Below are 21678 nucleotides of genomic sequence, written 5' to 3'. Positions count from 1 at the left end.
GATGCTACTGTAAATATAAACAATAATGTACCACTACAGAAATGTGAAAGTTTTGGAATTTTGTAATATAATTCATACAAGTGTGCACTCTGAAACTGATGATAAAAAAGCCCACACTTAATTAATTATTCACCTATCTATTGGCCTTCTCTTCTAAAGGTGAAGGACTAGCTTTTGCATCATGGCCATTGCTACTGTTTTGAGAATTGTAGTTTCTTTCATCCACATAGTGTTGATACACATAAGATATAAAGCCCCACAAAGCCAGCACCATAGAAATAGCCTTAATCCCATGCATTTTGTCCTTAAACACTATCACAGCCAAAAGTGGAACAATGGGCACACCCAAAACACTTATAGAATTAGAAAAGAGTGAAGACACCTCAAATATCAACCCTACACAACCGATACTAAAAAGTTGCCAAATTATAGCTGTGAAGGTCAAATTCAACACATAGGATACTTCTCCCATTTCATACCCTCTCATCTCTTCATTCAAACCTTTCCATTCTCCACTAGCAAAAAGTCCAATTAGAGTAGCAATTGTAGCTACAATTGATTGGTATATTATCACGTCCATCACCACTTTGAAAGTTTCACCTTTTAGAACCTTCTTGAAAGCCAATTGTTGAAGGGAAAGGACTAGTCCATAACCTGCAGAAGAAGCAATTGTGCAGATGAACCCAATAATGTACTTTTTCTTTGAGGCTTTTGTTGATGAGTCTGATGTGCCATCATCACTTGGTTCAAATACAAGAACTACTGATGAAATTGTGAGAAGTACTAAGGAATTGATAATATAAGGTGTGAATTTGAGTGAATTGAGAAAGTAAGAGAAGAAAGCATTGAAGGCCAATTGGGATGAACAAATTAGGGAGAGTGTGGAGACAGGGAGGTACCATAACCCAATTGAGTATAAGTAACAATTCAAAGCAACAATTAGACCCAAAGAGACATACACAAATGACAACATTGAAAGTGATGGTTTATTTGGATCAATAATTGTTATATCTTTATTTTTGGGTGGTGATGATTGATTGAAAAAATAATAATAAGGTAAGAGGATTGGGAATCCAGCAATTTGGACAAGTGTTCCCATCCATTTGCTCTTACCACCTTTTTCATAGTACAATCTTCCTAGGAGTGTTGCTGCTGATTGGCCTAACAACACAAATGCTGCATACACTGCTATTTTTAACCAACGATGGTATATTTTCCTCTCGATCATCATAGCCGATGATTGGTTCATTTGAGTTGGAACATTATTGTCATCTTCCAATGTATTTGTTTCCTTATTAGCTCCATTAGATACTGTAAAAACAAAACAAAACAAATCATTTATGGGTCACCATGTCATGAAATCACACCACTACTTTCCAAAACTTTAATTTGTAATCCATACCATGATCTGTACCTCATTTATACTATCTTCAATAATTATCATCATATCATTATATCATATAATAATGAGAATATACTATTCTAATTATTTTTTGGTATCTCAAAATTGAGTTTATTTTTTGTTTCAATCCCGCTACGTTACCAATAACATTTCTGCCAACTTCTGCCAATTCTTGTTTATGACTATATTTAATAGAAGTGTCTTTATAGATGTGTCTAATAAAAATGACTTTTTTATAACTGTGTCTAATAAAAATATTTTTATAGATGTATTTTCTGGATGTGTCTCTTTATATATGTGTTTAAAATATAATAATTAATTATTATTGACAATAAATTGACAGATAGTATATTAATACCCTATACTTTTCTTTTTTGTTTTACCTTTGCTATACATATGTACCTTTTTGTTTGGATGCCCTAAATACGGGTTTTCATTTATTTTATGTAATAATAATAATAATAATAATAATAATAATAATAATAATAATAATAATAATAATAATAATAATAATAATATATCTATTATAATGTAAATACGCTTTTGTAATTACCTCTTTTTGCTATTTCTAATTTTTCTTCCAATTAAGTCTTTTATTTGGTGTGATGTCAAATTTAGGATTTTTCTATTAAATATGGTTAAAATGGTAAAATAAAAATGCTTCGACTCATTTGTCTACCTTAGTGAACTCACGATGAGATAACTATTATCAGAACACCCAATTTTTCCTTAATTACTTTTGGTCCATCTTTCATCTGGTATTTTCTTTCCTTTTCTTTTCTTTTCTTTCTTTTCATTATTTTCCTAAACACATATACTTTTAAAAAGGTTATTCTATTTCTATGTCTAATTCTAATTACCACTCAATTATATTAATCGATACAAATTTAATAAATATATACATCCAATTGAAAAGTATTTTTTAAATTATATATAATAATTAAATTTTAAAAAATATAGTAAGTGTAAGAAGTGCCTCTCGAGCTAATAATAATAATAATAATAATAATAATAATAATAATAATAATAATAATAATAATAATAATAATAATACATTTTACTTGCTTTTAATTTATTATCGCAACATCATTGAATTTTAATTTTTGGTTCACATTTTCTATATATTTACCTCTTTGTTTTGATGCCATAAAGACCGGATTTCATCTATTTAATACCATTATATATCTGAAATCTGAATTTAATTTTTGTTTCACATTATTTAATATACACCTCTTTGTTTAGACGCCATAAAGACCTAATTTCATTATCACTTCAAGGCACTATATGCAACTTTGTTAAATAAAACCAAAAAAGAAACAAACCACTATATATATGTCCAATCATCCACGTTTTTAATATAAGCAATTAAGCAGTTTAGTGGAACTTCATCTTGCATGTGCTTGTACCAATTGAAATGCAACTTGACATACAGGTATGAGAGAGATAGAGTATAGTTCAATTTCTTTTAATATGAAAAGTGAAAACCCTTCCTTTTTGCTTATGTTTAATTTGCCTTTTTAAAATAAAAATTTGTACTAATTTTCTTGTCCTCTTAGCAGGAAAAACAAAAAAGTGATTACAAGCTTGACCCGTTCACATGGAAAACGAGAGCTTTGCATTAATTTCCCCATCATATCACATATTCATTGAAGTCTCACCTAATATTAGATACAGGTGGTTTCTACCGCCTAAATTTTGTTCATAAAATTTAAAAATAAAAAATAAATCTCGCCTTATTTTATTTTATTTTTTTTTTAGAAAAATTAAATACAATTTTCATAAAACCAAAAAATTTTTCTGAGATATAATTTTACTTACGATTGTACTATCTTAAAACTAGGGGTGACAAAACGGATTGAACCCGTCGGACCAACCCGCTAAAAAGGCGGGTCGGGCTAGAATTTGGAGCCCGTCAAATTATAAAAATTCGCCAAACCCGCACTGCCAAATTGATGAGTTTTGGCGGGGCGGGGCGGGCCGGTCCGCCGGATCGAAGATTTTTATTTTTCTTTTTCTTTTTTTATTAAATAAAAGAGTGATTACTATTATAAAATTAATAATTATAGAATTTTCAAACACTTTTTTTTTGTTTTTGTTTTTGTTTTTATTCTTCTTTTAGTTATTAACTTTATTTATTTTATTTTACAATTCGTATATTTGTTCGAATTATGTGACTTATTTTTTAAAATAAAGATAATTCTATTGACAAATATTATTTTGAACAATTTTATTTAAGTTAAAAATTAAAACAAGATAGTAAAAAATTTATATTATAATTTCACTATTTTTATTTGTATTTGATTTTTTAATTATTATTTTTAGTTAATTTTAATGAATTTTATTTTTCAAAAAAAAAAAGTGTCAAGCGGGCTAGCCCGCCGACCCGCCGACCCGCCAATCCGCCGTAAAACGGAGTGGACGAGCATTTTGAACCCATTTTAGTTGGCGGGGCGGAACAGGTTGGGGCGGACCGGCCCGCTTTACCACCCCTACTTAAAACTACTTGTTAAAGATATAAAAAAGAAAAATATTTAAAAATAGAAAATATTATATTTAATCAAATAGAAAACGTTTCTGTTTTTTCAATAATAATATTTTATCCTCTGTATCTTTAAAGAATATCCTAACAGCGATTATTATCAAAACTTTGTGTTACTTCTAGCAAAAAAATAAAAATAAAAAATAAAACCGAACAATATCTACTACCAAAAAACTATGTATGACCGCCTCCAAACTCTATCTCTATCACCAAATCTAAAACCCCAAATAGTCAAATACTATCAATTACTGTTGTCTCCCAGTTTATATTGATATATCATTTTTATGTATACTTTTTAATTTAGTTATGAATGATACGTTATATATATAAGTAAATTAATAAAAAGGGTCTTGTATAAACACTGTAAAATAAAAAATCTTTCAAAAGAATTATTAAAAAAAGTTTTTTATATATTATTTTTAATATTTTGAATACATAAAGAATTTAAAAAAATTATTATTATCTTTTTAATAAATAATTTCCTTAAAATACTTTTACCTAAATCTTAAAAAAAAAAAAAATCATATAGTGTGATGATGACATAATTAAAGACTGATATTTACATTCCAGGACACTGTCTTTTCTTGCTAGCTATATTATATGGACTCTGCTGGCTTCTTGTTTACATCTAGCACAACAACGTCCAAATTTTAATTACTTCCTCGTAAGCTTCGAATAATTTAATTCATGTACATGCAAGACGATTAGATTATTAATTAGTTTATGCACATAAGGGTAGTATTATAGATGATGAGATGATAACTGGCCTACAATCATGATATGCTCAAACTTGAATGAAAATGATCACAAAAGAACAAACCGTATAGGAAGCTGGCCTTAATATTTTGTGAAGTTAAATATCATAATAATAGAAGTGGCTTTGATTAGTGATCCTAAAGAAAGAAATTTGACTTACCCACAATTGGAAGCTGCTGCAGCTCTTGAGGTTGCATGGTGAAATTATGGTAATATATAATAAAAGAAGTTTAAAAGGAAACAGAGAAGAGAGAGAGAGAGAGAGAGTTGAGGAAAGAGGGGCAGCGAGTAGATACAGATATATACTTTCTGATACGATGATATATAGGCCAAAAAGAATATATAAAGATCATAGATGAAATTCTAATCATCACAAAATACTTGAAACCGACTTCTTACTCTCACATTAGTTTGAGATTAATATATTTTAATATCTAATTTTTGTTTTAAAAATAATATATTATATATGTATTAGCCAGTTATTTAGACAAATAAAGATCGAATATAAATCTTTTAAAATGAATATTTATTTATAGAGTAAATAATTATGTGTGATTATAAAAAATTTGGATATTGATAAATTTATCCAAACAAATAGAATAAAGTACTAAAATTGATCATAAAATATAATATTGATAAATTTAACTATAAAAGAATTAAAACTTATAATTATAAAAAATGAGATTTTACTAACAAAATTATTAAAATTTAAAAAATTTATAAAAAATTTTTAAATTATTCCTCTACTCTAACCCTCTCAAAATTCTAATCTCACTTTATCTCTAACGTTCACTTCACATTACTACTACAACCTCACTTTCTTCAATCCAAAACCTAAGATTCTTCCTCTTCCACCCAAAATTCATCCTCAACCTCTCTCTCTCTCCACCACCACCACCTTTCCTTCTCTCTTCTCCTCAAACTTATCCACCTCTGTCACTCTGTCAATGTCTTCTCCCTTAGATTAGTGACCAGAACGATAGTGTTGGGTTTACCAGCACCATCAATATACTCGCGTCAATGATGCACTTAAAGCAAGTCTAGCTTCAGAAGAATCAGTTTACCAGTCTCATTTTGGATTTGTCAAACTGCATCGATTTATTCGGTATGTAGCTTTGCGATAACTAGTTAATCGGTTTTGTACTTGTTGCGCTGACCACAATGTCGAGTTTGAAGAACGTTTCTTTATGTGGTACTTTGCTTTCGCTTGGTTGGATTGTAGGTATAGCTATTATTACTGTATTTTTTGCTGCAGTTATTTTCTTTGTGTTTTGCAAGTGTTATGCTAAGAATAGACACAAAAAATTTGAAAGGATAAATAATCCTAAAACAGAAAAAAGAGAGGTAATTAAGATTGAAATGGTATGTGCTTCTAGTTCTAATGAATTTGTGGGAGCAGGGAGAGCAACAAGAAGTGAGTTGCAAACCCAGGGAAGCGAACAAAATGGACAACTCCCTGTTTCTTGATTAGAGAATGGAGATGAGATAAGATTAGAGTTTGAAGGTGATTAGATTTACAGTAGAAGGATAATCTAAAATTTTTTTATAGATTTTAGAGTTTGGATAGTTTTATCTATGAAACTTTATCTTTCATAGTTACAAATTAGTTTTATTTTTTTATGGTTAAATTGTCCGTATTACAATATTTTATAGTCAATTTTAATACTTTACTCAAAAATAAAACTAACGTATTTATGAAAAATAAACTCAAGTCGACAAAACCACATAAATTCTAAAAAATTATTCAAAAATTTTAAATTATCTATCCTAACTTGATTCAAAATTTTAACTATAATCTAATTCTAATCCACCTCAATCTCTAACCCTTCACCGCCACCATTTCACAATCTCTCTTCTTCCTCTTCTGCATCACACCCACCTTCTCTTTATACATCTTTGTACATGTGTTCTAGCCTCTTTAAACAACAAATCAACTCAATACTCTCCCTAAACTTTGACTCTTCTTTTATTCTCATCCTAAATTTTACTACTGTAATAATATCCATTTCCACACCACCTGAATTTAATCATGTGGACCCAACCTAAATATCTGCCTTCAAAAGTAACCTGCCATCAGAAATCTTAGAATAAAGAAATAAAAAAAAATTGAAGACAAAATGGTCACACAATATCCTTACCCAAATTGAAACTATTAGATCAATTAGTATCATTTATATTTATATACCATGTCTGTATATTAATTAAGCAAGTGTTGAGGGTTCGAATCCCACCTTGTACATGCAGCAATCTATTGGCCAGCGGCAAACCCTTATAAAATGGAGCTCAGTACCGCGACGTATTAGTCCTTGGCCTGTCGGGTTGGGGGATACCGTGGGAAACCAAAAAAAATTATAGGATTGTATACTTTTATTACTCTAATTCTTCTAACACCTATATATACCCATTGTATATTGTACTTTTCCACAGCCTGAATAATGCACAAAAATACTTTCTTCATATGTCTTTCTTGTTTCTAACATGGTATCAAGAGCTTAAGTTCTTTTTTTCATGAAAATTTGTTTATAGTCCCCTTATTTTTCTCTTTCAACAGTGCTTCTTTGCTCTCATTTTTTGGTCTTTTCTTGACGCTTTGGTTCGCCACCGCCGTCACCATCGTGTTCGTCTCTTCGTCAAGATTCCAACACCGTCAGACTCGCCGCCAGACTCGCCCTCACGCGCTGCCGCAACCTCGCTGCCCGCCTCCATTGTTTCATCTCCAGACGCTTCAGGATCCGTTGGATCTTGGTGTCGATCGAACAGTCTAGAAGCCTCCACGTGTTGTGATGCTAACCTTCCCAGTAACCCGCGTGCAACCCGGCCCGATCCGCTGGTTGACCCGCGCTCAAGCTGATGTGGCGTTGACGTGGTAGACAATTGGGACCCTCACTAAGGTTTTTTGGTGAGATCTTTCCGATTTTGGACTCTGATTTCTCATTTTCTACTCCGAAATTTTATTTTTCTCTCATCTCTTTGATCTCTGTGACTACTATCATGAAAAAGTCAGATGTTTTTGCTGCCATAGACAGAAAGTGTAAATTCTATCGAAACTGTAACCGTTCCGGACACCTCTTCTCCGACTGTCCTTCTGTTAAATGTTGCATATGCCACCAAAAAGGTCACATTAGCTACCAATGTTCACAGCTGTTCTGCCATAATTGCAAGCTCTCAGGACATTTGATTACTACCTGTCCTACTCGCCCACCACGTCCTGATCAACTCAAGTATCATTATCGTCCTAACTTATGCAAGATTGTGCCTACTTCTACTGTTGCTGCTACTATTGAATCTACCATCTCTGCTCCTCTCAACCCGTCTCCTGTCTCTCTATCTGATATTGTGTCTTTTCTTCAGCATCTTCTCTCCCTTTCTGGTAATATCCCTGCTGCTTTTTTGACTCCTCCAGGTAATTCTAAATGGTATTTTGACTTGGGTTGCTCTAATCATATGTCTCCGTTGCGTAATCTTTTCTCGTCTCTGTCTACCACTACAAATGAACCTTCTGTCAATACTACTAATGGTTTCCTCTTGCACGCAACACACAAAGGTTCTATCTCCCAATCATCTCTTAATCTTCGTGATACTTATTATATTCCCAAATTAAACTTTAATCTTATTTCTGTTGGTCGACTTGTTGATCTGGGTTTTGATGTCACTGATAAACCACTATTTTACGGTTTATTTTGTATTGAATTGAGTGGATTTTATCCATTATTCTCACACTTATTCATAGAATTTGCAAGTTTCACATTTTCCTTCCTAATTTTGTGCTATGAATGAAAACATACTTCTTTGGCCTTAAATTTGCTCATTTGAATTCTCTCTTATTACCATTCGATGCCATGATATGTTTGTTAAGTGTTTTCAGGGTTTATAGGATAGGAATGGCTTAGAGGATGGAAAGGAAGCATGGAAAAGTTGAAGGAACACAAGAAATTGAAGGAATTGCTAAGCTGTCAATCCTGACCTCTTCGTACTAAATCGATCATAACTTGAGCTACAAAGGTGGTTCCAGTTGCGTTGGAAAGCTAACATCCGGGGCTTCAAAATGATATGCAATTTGCCATAGTTGCCTTGCAGTTAGGTGACGCGTATGCGTAGGCTATGCGTATGCGTGACCAGTGCAGCAGGCAAGCGACACGTACGCGTGATAAACCACTATTTTATGGTTTATCTTATGCTTAATTGAGTGGTTTTTATCAACTCTTTACCCATTTATTCATCCTAATCGCATGCTTTATGTTTTCCTTCCTGATTTTGTGCTATGATTGCAAACATGCTTCTTTGGCCTTTATATTGCTAATATTAATCCTCTCTTATCACCATTAGATGTCTTGATATGTGTGTTAAGTGTTTTCAGAGATTACAGGTCAGGAATAGCTTAGAGGATGGAAAGGAAGCATGCAAAGGTGGAAGGAATACAGGAAACTGAAGGAGCTGCTAAAGTTGTCTAGCCTGACCTCCTGGCACTCAAACGGTCATAACTTGAGCTACAGAGGTCCAAATGATGCAGTTCCAGTTGCGTTGGAAAGCTAACGTTCGGAGCTTCGCAACGATATATAATTTGCTATAGCTGCTCTGAAGTTAGGCAACGCGAACGCGTGAATGACGCGCCTGCGTCGCATATGCGAACTTCAATCCACGCTAACGCGTGGATGACGCCTCCGCGTCACTTTGCCGCGACCTGAACGTACTAGAATACGTTGGGGGCGATTTCTGGGCTGTTTTTTACCCAGTTTTCAGCCCAGAACACACAGATTAGAGGCTATAAAGTGGGGGAATGCATCCATTCATAATCATGCTTTTCATAATTCACTTTTCATAATTTAGATATAGTTTTTAGAAAGAGAGGTTCTCTCCTCTCTCTTAAGTTTTAGGATTAGGATTTCTCTTAAAGGATTTAGGATTCAACTCTTCATGAGGTTCAATATTTCTTTTACTTTATATTTATCTCTTATTTTCAGATACTTTAATGCTTGTATTAGTTATGTTGCCTAATTGGCTTATAAACTTTTCCATGTTAGGATTTGAATATTTTATTTAATATAATTGAGGTATTTCAGATTTATCACTTCTTCTATTGTTTGTTATTAATTAATGTTCTAAGTTAGATCCTAACTTGATTTTAGAGTTGATTAATATTCGGAGACCCTTGAGTTGAATTACTCAAGAGTTAAATTGTAATTGGGTTTATTGTTGGCTGGCTCTCTAGTCACTAACGCTAATCCTTCCCAAGGGAGAAGATTAGAACTTGTGAATAGAAGTAGACTTCCAACTTACTTAACTTTCTTTTACTTTACTTGGTAAAGGATAACTAAGTAGAAGTAACCTTCAATTATCAATTGATCTTGAGAAAAAATCCAACAAGGATAGAACTTCCGATTAATCTCTCCTAATCAAGGTTTTTAATTTAATTACAATAAAATTTCTTATTTATTATTATTGCTTTAATTTATAAATATACCTGTGCCCATTGCCCAAACTCCAAACTCCCAATTTACAAACTCATAACCAATAATAAAAACATACTTCCCTGCAATTCCTTGAGAAGACAACTCGAGGTTTAAATACTTCGGTTATCAAATTTAAAGGGGTTTGTTGCTTGTGACAACCAAAACTTTTGTAAGAAAGGCTGATTGCTTGGTTTAGTAACTATACTTACAACGAGAGTTTACTATAACTTCTAAACCATCAATCTTCAGTTCTTCAAAATGGCGCCGTTGCCGGGGAATTGCAAACGTGTGCCTTATTATTGGTTATTGTAAATATTTGCTTTTTGCTTGTTTATTTGTTTTTATTTGTTTTTATTTTTACTTTTTCATAAATTAAGATGTTATTGGTTTTTATTTAGTTATTAAAAATTTTTCAAAAATTTTTTTTTTGGTGTTCATCTTGATCTTCAAGTTGTTCTTCGTGTTCATCTTGACCTTCAAGTTGTTCTTAGTTGTTTTCTTCATTTTGATCTAAAAATTTTAAGTTTGGTATCATTTTATTATTTTTCTCTTTCCTCATTTAATTCAAAAATATATTTTCTCTTTATTTTTATTGAATTTTCGAAATTTCCAAAAAAAAAAAAATTCAGATTTTGATTTTAAAAATTTTATCTTATCTTATCTTATTTCAAAAATCAAATTTCAAAATTCAAATTTAAAAATTTTCAAAACTCAAATTTAAAAATTTTCAAATTTCAAATATCAAGTTTCAAAATTCAAATTTCAAAAAATTTAAAATTCAAATTTCAAAATTCAAATTTCAAAATTTCAAATTTCAAATTTTAAAATTTAATTTTTAAATTCAAAATTTAAATAACTTTTTAATTTAAAATTTGTTTTTATTTTCGTTTTTAATTTTTATTTGCTACTATGAACTCTCACCCCTTTGCCTATGAGTCTGGTTACAATTATATTGCAGGAAGAGGAAATTACAATGAGAACATGCATCAAGGTTGGAACAATCAAAGATGGGAGGAGCCACAAGGATTTGATCAACCCTCATGGCAACAACCACCTCCAATGGACTATCAACAACCACCACCATATGCCTATAAACCCTCTCCTCAACATGACTTTGGACCACCATACTCACAAGCCCCTTTACACCATTTACCTCCATATGACTCTAACCCACATCCACCATACCAACCACCTTATGAACTATATGAACCATATATAGAACCACCCCAATTTCAACCCAATTACTCCCAAGAACCACCACCTCCATATGCACCATATCCATATCCATCAATCCAAGAGCCTTATGGTCCTACTTATGATATACAAGCGCAACAAGAATCACAGGATCGTCACAAGGAAATAGTGGATCAGTTTCTTGCAACCCTTCACCAATTGAATCAAGCAATAAATCAATTATCTTCCCGACATTCGGACACTCAAGAAACTCCCATGGCTTCATGTGGACAATCTAATGAAGAACGTAGCATGAAGGAGATATTAGAAACTCCAGTGGACAGTACGGAGCATGACTTTGTACTGGAACAAGTGGAGGAAGCTGTAATTATTGAAGAGGAAGAAGTGGTTGCAGACTTAGGATATGCTGACCCTCCATGGGAAAGTCAGGTTATGGAACCTCCTTCCAAGGCAATTGAAATTAATGCTGAGGAGGGTGTACAACCTCCAAGGCATATCATGGTTGAAGACTTGGAAGAGGTTGGTCAAGAGATGGAAATTAAAGAAGAACAAGCACTACCTCCCATGCCCTTGGTAAGTAATGAAGAAGAGATTGAATTGGAAGAAAACTACCAAGAGGAAGAGGTTGAAATTAAAGAAGTTTGCAAAGAGGTGAAAATTGTCAAAGAGCACAAGGGAGTGGAGCTTGAAATCACCTTGCCAAAGTTATTGGAGACCCCTCCCCCTAAGTTGCCATCATCCTTCATAACATTCAAGTGGGTAAAATTTATATCCCTTAGCTTTCTAATCCCACTTGAATATGGGCTACTAGAGACGGATGGTCAACTTAGAGCTCTTTGTGGCATTAAGAGTAAGAGGAAGATGGCCAGTGGTAAGAATTGTCCTGCAAGGTTCATTATGGTTGGAAGCTTTAAGTTTAAACGCAAAGGTTGGTATAAAGCTCAAGTGAATGGGTCTAGGAAGCTTTTTGGATGTCTCAGTGAGAATTTTGACTGTTCACCACCCAAGTGGAAAAATGATGATCAACACAAAGACGGGTGTAAAAGCAAAGTTTGGGATCCTGGAGTCTGTTCTGACATTCAGAACACTGGAAGCCTGAGAACCTGTTTAAAACTGCTCATGGGCTTTACGTGCCTTGTTTGGGATCCCGGAGGCCATTGGAATTACAAACATTGGTGGAGATTCCTGGATGAATACAAGCATAAGCCACCATCACAGGGAGCTCACCAAATATCCAACTTAAGGACTTTAACTAAAAGTGCTAGGTGGGAGACAACCCACCATGGTATGATCGTTCCTTTTTCATTTTTATTTAGTTTTATTTGTTTTCGAGTTTTATTTTATTTTATTATATTGAACATGGAGTTTTGCATCACATTCATATTAGCACTGTATTATGCATTTTTTTAGATTAAAAAAAAAAAGCACGCACGCGATGCGACAGTGTCGCTGACGCGTCCGCGTCACTAGTGCGTTGGGAAGAAAAGAATTGAACAGAGAGTCATGCGAGAGCGTGGCTGGAGGTGTGCCTTTGGCACAAATCACCCCACGCGACTGCATCGCCGACGCGTCCGCGTCATGTGGGAACTTTGGCCTCCCACGCAACCGCGTCACCCATGCGGCCGCGTGACATGAAAATCGACGTCAAAAGGGTGCATAGCCGAAAGTTATGCTGGAGTGGTGCTGGACTGGTGCTGAACGCACAGCCTTACCATGCGGACGCATGGCTCACGCGTCTGCGTCATATCCCCATATTGGCCACTCACGCGATCGCGTCGACCACGCGATCGCGTCACCCAAAAATTTGGCAAAATAAGATTTTGAACAGAGAGTTGTGCGAGCGCGAGGCTGCCCTCGCGCCAGTAGCATAAAACGAGTCACGCGTCCGCGTGACCGACGCGACCGCATCGATTAACTTAAAATGCAAGTCGCGCGAACGCGTCACCCACGCGTCCGCGTCACTTGCGCCGCACAGCTTTTCCTAATTTGCCAAATATCTTATCTTTTCTTCCCCAATCCTAATTTTTCCTACCTCCTTTCTTACTTACTTCTTCTTCCATTCTTCCCTTCTCATTCTTCTTATCTTTCATTTTATTTTACTTAATTCATTTGTATATTTCATTCATTGCATCTTAATTTTGTGCATATTTTATTTTTTTTCTAAATTAATTATTTTTCCTTTGGTGTTAAACTTTTCTTATTTAACTGTTGCATCTTCTCTTGAACTATTTTAGGCGCTTAGAGACTTGTTTTATTTTGGATAGGTAATATTATTTATATCAATGCCAATCTTTTATACCTGTATTACTTTTACATTGACATGAATTTATATTATCTCTCCTTACCCACACTCTCTTCCCTATTTTTGCAAATTTTTGCATTCTTGATTTGTCATGTACTTCTACTGTTTTCTCATTTGCATGTTGTAGTTACCATGTAATTGAGACCCTCATTCTCTGGCATTAACACCCATATTTTATTTATTTTCTATCTTTATTTTTGGGTTACTTTTCTTCTTTTCCCTCTTCTTTCAGGATGACCACCAAGAAAGGAGAGGAAAAGCTTCTAAATGGGGAGACAACCAAGTCCATCAGCACAATCCTTGGAAAAGAGCATCAGTTGGAGAGACAGGGTCTACACTTGTACATCTTAGCATGCACCGAGGATGGTGCAATCTTTAAGTGTGGGGAGGTCGATACCGATCTCCATGGGTTAGTACTTTCTTGTCTCAACACCAATGTTTAAATTTTCTTTGTAGTTAGTTGTTGCATTTGCATGTTTGTTTGATTTTTTTTACATATTTTACCACTTGGTTGAAGTAATATTTTCTTTTTCAAGAAACCTTTTAGAACATTTCACTAATTTGAATAAAATTTAATGTTACACTTGTTTGAAGAAATATTATTTTGGAACATGGGTTAGAGCTCGAACACACAAAACCTGTAAGATTTTGAGCTTATTTAATTGGTTGCATTTTATCAATCAATATTTTATTTTTGGTGTGTATTTTTCTCTCTAAAATTGTGATCTTTGTCTTGCTTGATTCTATATTTCCATGGTTTGATGTATGCATGCACTTATATGATTGAGGCCTTTGTTTCACTAAGCTTACATACCCATATGGCCTTAACCTTTCATTATCCTTTGCAAACCAATTTGAGCCTATTTTACCCCTTTTATTCTTTACTTTAGCACATCATTAACTCTAAGCGGAAAATAATAATGTCCTTAATTTGAATCCTTGGTTAGCTTAGACTAGTGAGAGTGCTCATGAATTAAGTATAGGGAAAGTTGAATTTGGAAACATTTGGTTTGAGAATTGAGTATGTTAGAATTTTCTGAAAATATGAAAAAAAATGTTTAGGACATGATTCATGCATCCAATAATTTAATCATATGCATTGAGAAAAATAAAAAGAAAAGAAAAAAAAATATAAAAGAGCAATTAAGCAAGAAGGGGACAAAATGCCCCAAAGTAAGTGGTAAAAGTAATGCATATATACTGTACTTGAAATTAGAATGCATGAATATGTGGAAAAAAAATGGTTAATGGATAGCTAGATGTGGTATTATGATTACATGGATTGTCTAAAGTTAGGTGAAAAGTTTAAGTTAATTAAGGATTCAGATTTTAGTCCACTTGACCAAATACAATCCTACCTTGACCCTAACCCCATTACAACCCTTAAAAGACCTCTTGATATGTGTATCTGTGCATTAAATTTATGTTGATTGTTAGATGAAGAGCAAGCCTTAGAAAGCAAGGTTAGTAGAGAATTGAGAGAATCGAACCTAAAACACTTGAGTGATTAGAGTGCATACACTTCCAGTGAGGGTTTGATGCTCGATTCTTTGTTCTCGGCTTTCATGAGCTATTTTCTTCTTGCAAGTCTATTTGTACTCTATTTTGTAATTTGAATTAGTGAAATCCAATTCATATTTGTTCTTGGAAGATTTATTTACTTTTAACCAAGTAGGTAGAAACATTTTGCATGTAGTTGCATTCATATAAGATAGGTTGCATTTCATACATTCTACCATTCCTCTTCACTTCTTTTATAGCTTCTCTTAGGCTTAGCATGAGGACATACTAATGTTTAAGTGTGGGGAGGTTGATAAACCACTATTTTATGGTTTATCTTATGCTTAATTGAGTGGTTTTTATCAACTCTTTACCCATTTATTCATACTAATCGCATGCTTTATGTTTTCCTTCCTAATTTTGTGCTATGATTGAAAACATTCTTCTTTGGCCTTTATATTGCTAATATTAATCCTCTCTTATCACCATTAGATGCCTTGATATGTGTGTTAAGTGTTTTCAGAGATTACAGGGTAGGAATGACTTAGAGGATGGAAAGGAAGCATGCAAAAGTGGAAGGAATACAAGAAACTGAAGGAACTGCTAAAGCTGTCCAGCCTGACCTCCTGGCACTCAAACGGTCATAACTTGAGCTACAGAGGTCCAAATGACGCAGTTCCAGTTGCGTTGGAAAGCTAACATCCGGAGCTTCGCAACGATATATAATTTGCTATAGCTGTCCTGAAGTTAGGTGACGCGAACGCGTAAATGACGCGCCCGCGTCGCATCTGTGAATTTCAATCCACGCTAACGTGTGGATGACGCCTCTGCATCACTTTGCCGCGACCTGAACGTACCAGAATACACTGGGGGCGATTTCTGGGCTGTTTTGACCCAGTTTTCAGCCCAGAACACACAGATTAGAGGCTATAAAGTGGGGGAATGCATCCATTCATAATCATGTTTTTCATAATTCACTTTTCATAATTTAGATGTAGTTTTTAGAGAGAGAGGTTCTCTCCTCTCTCTTAAGTTTTAGGATTAGGATTTCTCTTAAAGGATTTAGGATTCAACTCTTCATCAGGTTCAATATTTCTTTTACTTTATATTTATCTCTTATTTTCAGATACTTTAATGCTTGTATTAGTTATGTTGCCTAATTGGCTTATGAACTTTTTCATGTTAGGATTTGAATACTTTATTTAATATAATTGAGGTATTTCAGATTTATCACTTCTTCTATTGTTTGTTATTAATTAATGTTCTAAGTTGGATCCTAACTTGATTTTAGAGTTGATTAATATTCGGAGACCCTTGAGTTGAATTACTCAAGAGTTAAATTGTAATTGGGTTTATTGTTGGCTGGCTCTCTAGTCACTAACGCTAATCCTTCCCAAGGGAAAAGATTAGAACTTGTGAATAGAAGTAGACTTCCAACTTACTTAACTTTCTTTTACTTTACTTGGTAAAGGATAACTAAGTAGAAGTAACCTTCAATTATCAATTGATCTTGAGAAAAAATCCAACAAGGATAGAACTTCCGATTAATCTCTCCTAATCAAGGTTTTTAATTTAATTACAATAAAATTTCTTATTTATTATTATTGCTTTAATTTATAAATATACTTGTGCCCATTGCCCAAACTCCAAACCCCCAATTTACAAACTCATAACCAATAATAAGAACATACTTCCCTGTAATTCCTTGAGAAGAGGACCCGAGGTTTAAATACTTCGGTTATCAAATTTAAAGGGGTTTGTTACTTGTGACAACCAAAACTTTTGTAAGAAAGGCTGATTGCTTGGTTTAGTAACTATATTTACAACGAGAGTTTACTATAACTTCTAAACCATCAATCTTCAGTTCTTCAACGCGTGGGCGACGCGTACGCGTGACCTTCCATTTCTGGTTGTCGTGTACAGGATCGTCGGACAGGACAAATCATCGGGACTGGATGTAAGGTCGGAAGGTTATTTAACTCGGATCTTCATATGTCTCCGCTCTTGTGTCTCACTTATGGCATCAACGTCTTGCCCACAGCTCCTTAGGAAATTGCGTCCTCTTGTGTCTCACGGTGTTTTGGGTTAGGTTCCTAATGAATCTTTTGATTGGATTTCTTGTCAAACTGCCAAACAACCTGCTTTATCTTTTCACAATAATTCCTCTCTTACTTGCTCTCCTTTTGATCTCATTCACTCTGATGTTTAGGGCCCCGCTCCCACCACTTCTATGGGAGGAGCTCGATAATTGTCATTTTTATTGATGATTATTCACACTTTACTTGGGTTTATTTGATGATTAATCGCCATGAGTTACCTCTGATTTATATTAACTTTGCTACTATGATTAAAACTCAGTTTTCCAAGGCCGTTAAGGTTTTTCGACGCGATAATGCTATAGAATATAGTGATTCCAAACTTTTAACCTTTCTTGCATAATAGGGTACTTTGTCTGAGTTTTCTTGTCTTGGTACTTCTCAACAAAATGGACGAGATGAACGCAAACAGCGTAACATTGTTGACTCTGTTTGTGCAATGCTTCTTTCTTCTTCGTGTCCTGAGCGTACTTGGGGTGAAGCTATTCTTACTTCTGTCCATGTTATCAATAGACTTCCTTCTTCTGTTCTTGATAACGTTACTCCCTTTGAGCGTCTTTATCATACCCCCTAGATTACAGTTCTCTTCGAGTTTTTGGTTGTGTCTATTTTGTTCTTCTTCAGCCTCATGAACATAGCAAACTTGAATCCCAGGCTCGTATGTGTTGTTTCCTTGGTTATGGCACTAAACACAAGGGTTATCATTGTTCGGACCCTCTCTCTAAATGTATTCGTATATCTCGTCATGTTGTCTTCTGGGAGCATCACATGTTTTCTCGGTTCTCCTCCTTTGAGTCTATTCCTCCTACTCAGCCACCTTTTTTCACTAACCCCAATGTTGATCTTTTTTCTAGTGATGATTCTATAGGTTCTATCTCGAGTCACTCTCTACAGCCTCCTGTTATTCTGCCTTCTCCATCTCCTGATGATTCTAGACTGGATGACGATCCTGCTCCTACTGTCTTGCCTCCTCCTTCCACTCGTGCTTCTAGGGTAAGAAATCCACCTCCTCATCTTTTTTATTATCATTAGTTTTCTACTATTCTTCATCAACATGAACCTAAGTCATTCAGAGAAGCCTTCACAAACCCAAATTGGCAACAAGTAATGCAGGAAGAAATACAGACACTTGAAAAAGCACACACTTGGGATTTGGTTGATCCTCTTTCTAATTAGGAAGTTGTGGAAAGCAGATGGGTATACAAGATCAAGACTCACTCTGATGGTTTTATGGACCGTTATAAGGTACGATTGGTTGCTCAAGGTTGTACGCAAGAGTATGGTATTGACTATGAAGAGACTTTTGCTCCTGTTGCTCATCTCATATCTGTTCGAGCTCTTCTTGCCATTGCTGCGGTCAAAAAGTGGTCTCTCAGTTAGATGGACGTGAAGAATGCATTTCTTAATGGAGATTTGAAAAAGAAAGTCTATATTAAACCCCCTCTGGGTTATCCTTGTTCTTTTAGCAAAGTTTGTCTCCTTCGCAAGGCACTTTATGGTCTTAAACAAGCTCCTTGCGAATGGTTTGACAAGTTCAGCACCATTATATGCAATCTTAGTTTTACTTGCAGTCCTCATGAGAATTCTCTCTTTATTCATAAAAGTAAACGTGGAGTTGTTCTTCTGCTTTTGTATGTTGATGACATGATCATTACTGGAGATGTGTTGATGGTATCTCTGATCTCAAAAGCCCCCTTCACCGTATTTTTGAGATGAAAGATCTTGGTTCTCTCAGTTATTTTTTTGGACTCGAGGTCATATCCACAGATGATGGTATCTATCTATCTTAAGTTAAGTATGCTTCAGATCTTCTTAGCTTGCTCGAGCCGGTCGAACAGATAGTCGCACTGAGTCTACTCCTCTTGAGCCTAATATTCGTTTTACTCCTATGGATGATACTATTTTAGATAATCATACTCTTTATTGACTGTTACTTGGAGGACTAGTCTACTTAACTATTACCCGACCAGACATTGCCTATCCAGTTCATGTTCTTAGCCAGTTCTTGTTAGCTCCTCGTACTACTTACTATGTGGCAGTTCTTCGCGTTCTTCTTTACATCAAAGGCACCCTATTTCATGGCCTTTATTTTTCTGCGCATTCATCTTTATCCCTTCAGGCGTACTCAGATGTTGATTGGGATGGTGATCCCACTGATCATCGTTCTACTACTGGTTATTGTTTGTTTCTTGTCGACTCTCTCATTTCCTGACGAGCTAAGAAGCAAACGTTCACTGCTCGATCAAGCACGGAAGATGAATATCGTGCTATCACTGACACCACTGCTGAAGTTGTCTCGATTCGTTGGCTTCTCGAAGACTTGGGTGCACCGCAGTCGTCCCCAATTGATGTTTTTTGTGACAACTGCAGTGCTATTTAGATTTCCCATAATGATGTGTTTCATGAACGCACCAAACATATTGAGATTGATTGTCACTTTGTTCGGAAACACATCCTTATTGATGTTGTTCGTCTCATCGTTGTTGGAATACTGGATCAGACTGCTGATATCTTCACAAAGGCTCATGATCCAACTCGTTTTCGGACTCTGATATCCAAACTCAAAATGGTATCCTTAGCTCCCACTTGAGTTTGAGGGTGGATGTTAGAGAATAAAATGTTTAAAATGTGTTTGAAAGCAGAGACATGGACATGGAACACATTGCCTCCGAGACAGTTTTTTATATTTTTGTGTCCACTCTTTTACGAAGGACAATGATGGACATGGGATTTGGAAGAGTGGACACGGACATTTTTATAAATTTTGTTTTCCTTTTTGTCCATAGATATTTTTTATTATTCCACTATTATTCCTTCTTATTTTTCCTATAATTAGTCTTGAAACTTTTAAAAGATAAATATTATTAAAGGTAAAATTGATCTTTTAAAATGCTAAAAAACAATTTATAAGTTGTAATTGATTTTATATAATTTAAAGAAAAATCAGTTTTTAGATAAAAAAAAATTAGTTTTCTAAATAAAAATAGATTTTTATGTGCAAAAACTAATTTTTTTTCATGTAAAAACGGATTCTTTTTAAAACTGATTTTTTATTTAAAATTAATTTGGCCTATTAACCTAAATACAATTTTTTATTAATAAAACTCAGATCTATTTTTTTATTAATCTTAACCATATGTATTCCTACATATTAATAATAAATTTAAAAATAAAATAAATATATTCATAATTTTTATTTTAATATAAATACTATTATATATTTTTTTATTAAAACTTTTGGTTTCTTTAAACATTTTTTCAAGTTTCGTCTGTACTCCTACGTACTCTCATTTTCTATTAAATTAGTTTGTACTTGATGTAGAAAATTTGGAATCGTATGGTTATTTTAGTCATTTTATATAATATTTTAGTCTTATCCATGTGTATCCAAACGTAATACTGGACATTACATGAGTGTCTTGTACATCGTATCCAAAAACAATAATTTTTAGTGTCTCTGTCTCAGTGTCATGTTCTGTCCTGTCTCTGAAAACAAACACAGCCTATTAGATCAACTAGTATCATTTATATTTATATAGTATATCTGTATATTAATTATAGGATTGTATATTTTTATTAGAGTTAATAGTCAAAATCATCCTTGAAAGATACCCCGATCTCCATTTTAGTCCTCGAAAGATAAAATTAATCAAAGTCGTCCCCGAAAGTTATTCACGTTGGTCGAGTTTGTCCTTCCTTCATCTGAGGTAGTGACGTGGCTAACGTTTGGTGAGGTGGAATGTTAAGTGCCAGCGTGGAGAGGTCCAGCATGGCAACCGTTAATGCTGATAAGATATGTTTGATTATTTAGGTCAAATTAATCCTAATGTTACAACCCTAACCCCCAATCTGAAGCATATATGTGCGCGACTCTCAGGTGGCGATGTATGTTTGAGGAGTCGCTGCTATGATGAGTGGAAGCCGGAGTGGTGACCTGCCGTCGCAGTCTATCGGTAGCCATGAGTCGAACTCTGCCATGCGACGGAGGAGGAAGATGAAGGACCAGACTTGCTTTTGTGGGTTGAAGACGACAATCAAGAAATCCAGCACAAGAGAGAATCCGGATAGGTTGTTCCACACTTGTGCCAGATACCCTGTGAGTTAGGTTATGATATATTAATCTTGTCTTCAATATTCCTTTGTCTATTCTGCTGGGTTGTTGAAATTGATTTTATTTTTTTTGGAAAAATTCAGAAGGGAAGTCACTGCAACTTCTTTAGGTGGGTTGAGGAAGATGGGTATGTAGCAGGGGCGGAAACTGATGCAGAGGTTGGTAGGGACTATGATGAATGGAGACTGAATGTGTCATGGAGATTGGGTAGCTTGGAGGGTGAGGTTAGAGCAATGAAGATGCTGATAATGTTCCTGTCAGTTGCAGTGGTGGTGGCTACTGTATTGTGTGTATCACTGTTGTTCACATTAATTTAACATAAACTTGT

At 34.5% G+C, this 21678-nt stretch overlaps 1 protein-coding gene and 1 long non-coding RNA gene across 3 annotated transcripts; one reads left to right on the top strand and one right to left on the bottom strand.

The window, feature by feature from the left end:
• Nucleotides 1-14: 14 nt before the first annotated feature.
• Nucleotides 15-5086, bottom strand: LOC112754848 (purine permease 21). 2 transcript variants are annotated; one of them, XM_025802643.3, is made up of 3 exons: nucleotides 4858-5010; nucleotides 1117-1311; nucleotides 15-654 (listed from the first exon to the last, which is right to left on the bottom strand). In XM_025802643.3, the coding sequence occupies exons 1-3, from the start codon at nucleotides 4892-4894 to the stop codon at nucleotides 134-136; spliced, it is 753 nt and encodes a 250-aa protein (XP_025658428.1). In that variant the 5' UTR covers nucleotides 4895-5010; the 3' UTR covers nucleotides 15-133. The 2 variants fall into 2 exon arrangements, with proteins under 2 accessions (XP_025658428.1, XP_025658426.1); XM_025802641.3 differs by having other exon boundaries at nucleotides 15-1311; nucleotides 4858-5086.
• Nucleotides 5087-5471: 385 nt separating this feature from the next.
• Nucleotides 5472-9762, top strand: LOC140180369 (uncharacterized). The gene is made up of 2 exons (XR_011874484.1): nucleotides 5472-5802; nucleotides 8563-9762. It is a non-coding gene; the product is annotated as an uncharacterized lncRNA (long non-coding RNA).
• Nucleotides 9763-21678: the final 11916 nt, after the last annotated feature.

This window comes from Arachis hypogaea, chromosome 16 (assembly GCF_003086295.3).
Source record: "Arachis hypogaea cultivar Tifrunner chromosome 16, arahy.Tifrunner.gnm2.J5K5, whole genome shotgun sequence".
NCBI lineage: Eukaryota > Viridiplantae > Streptophyta > Magnoliopsida > Fabales > Fabaceae > Arachis > Arachis hypogaea.
This window is presented reverse-complemented; position numbering and strand designations above follow the sequence as displayed.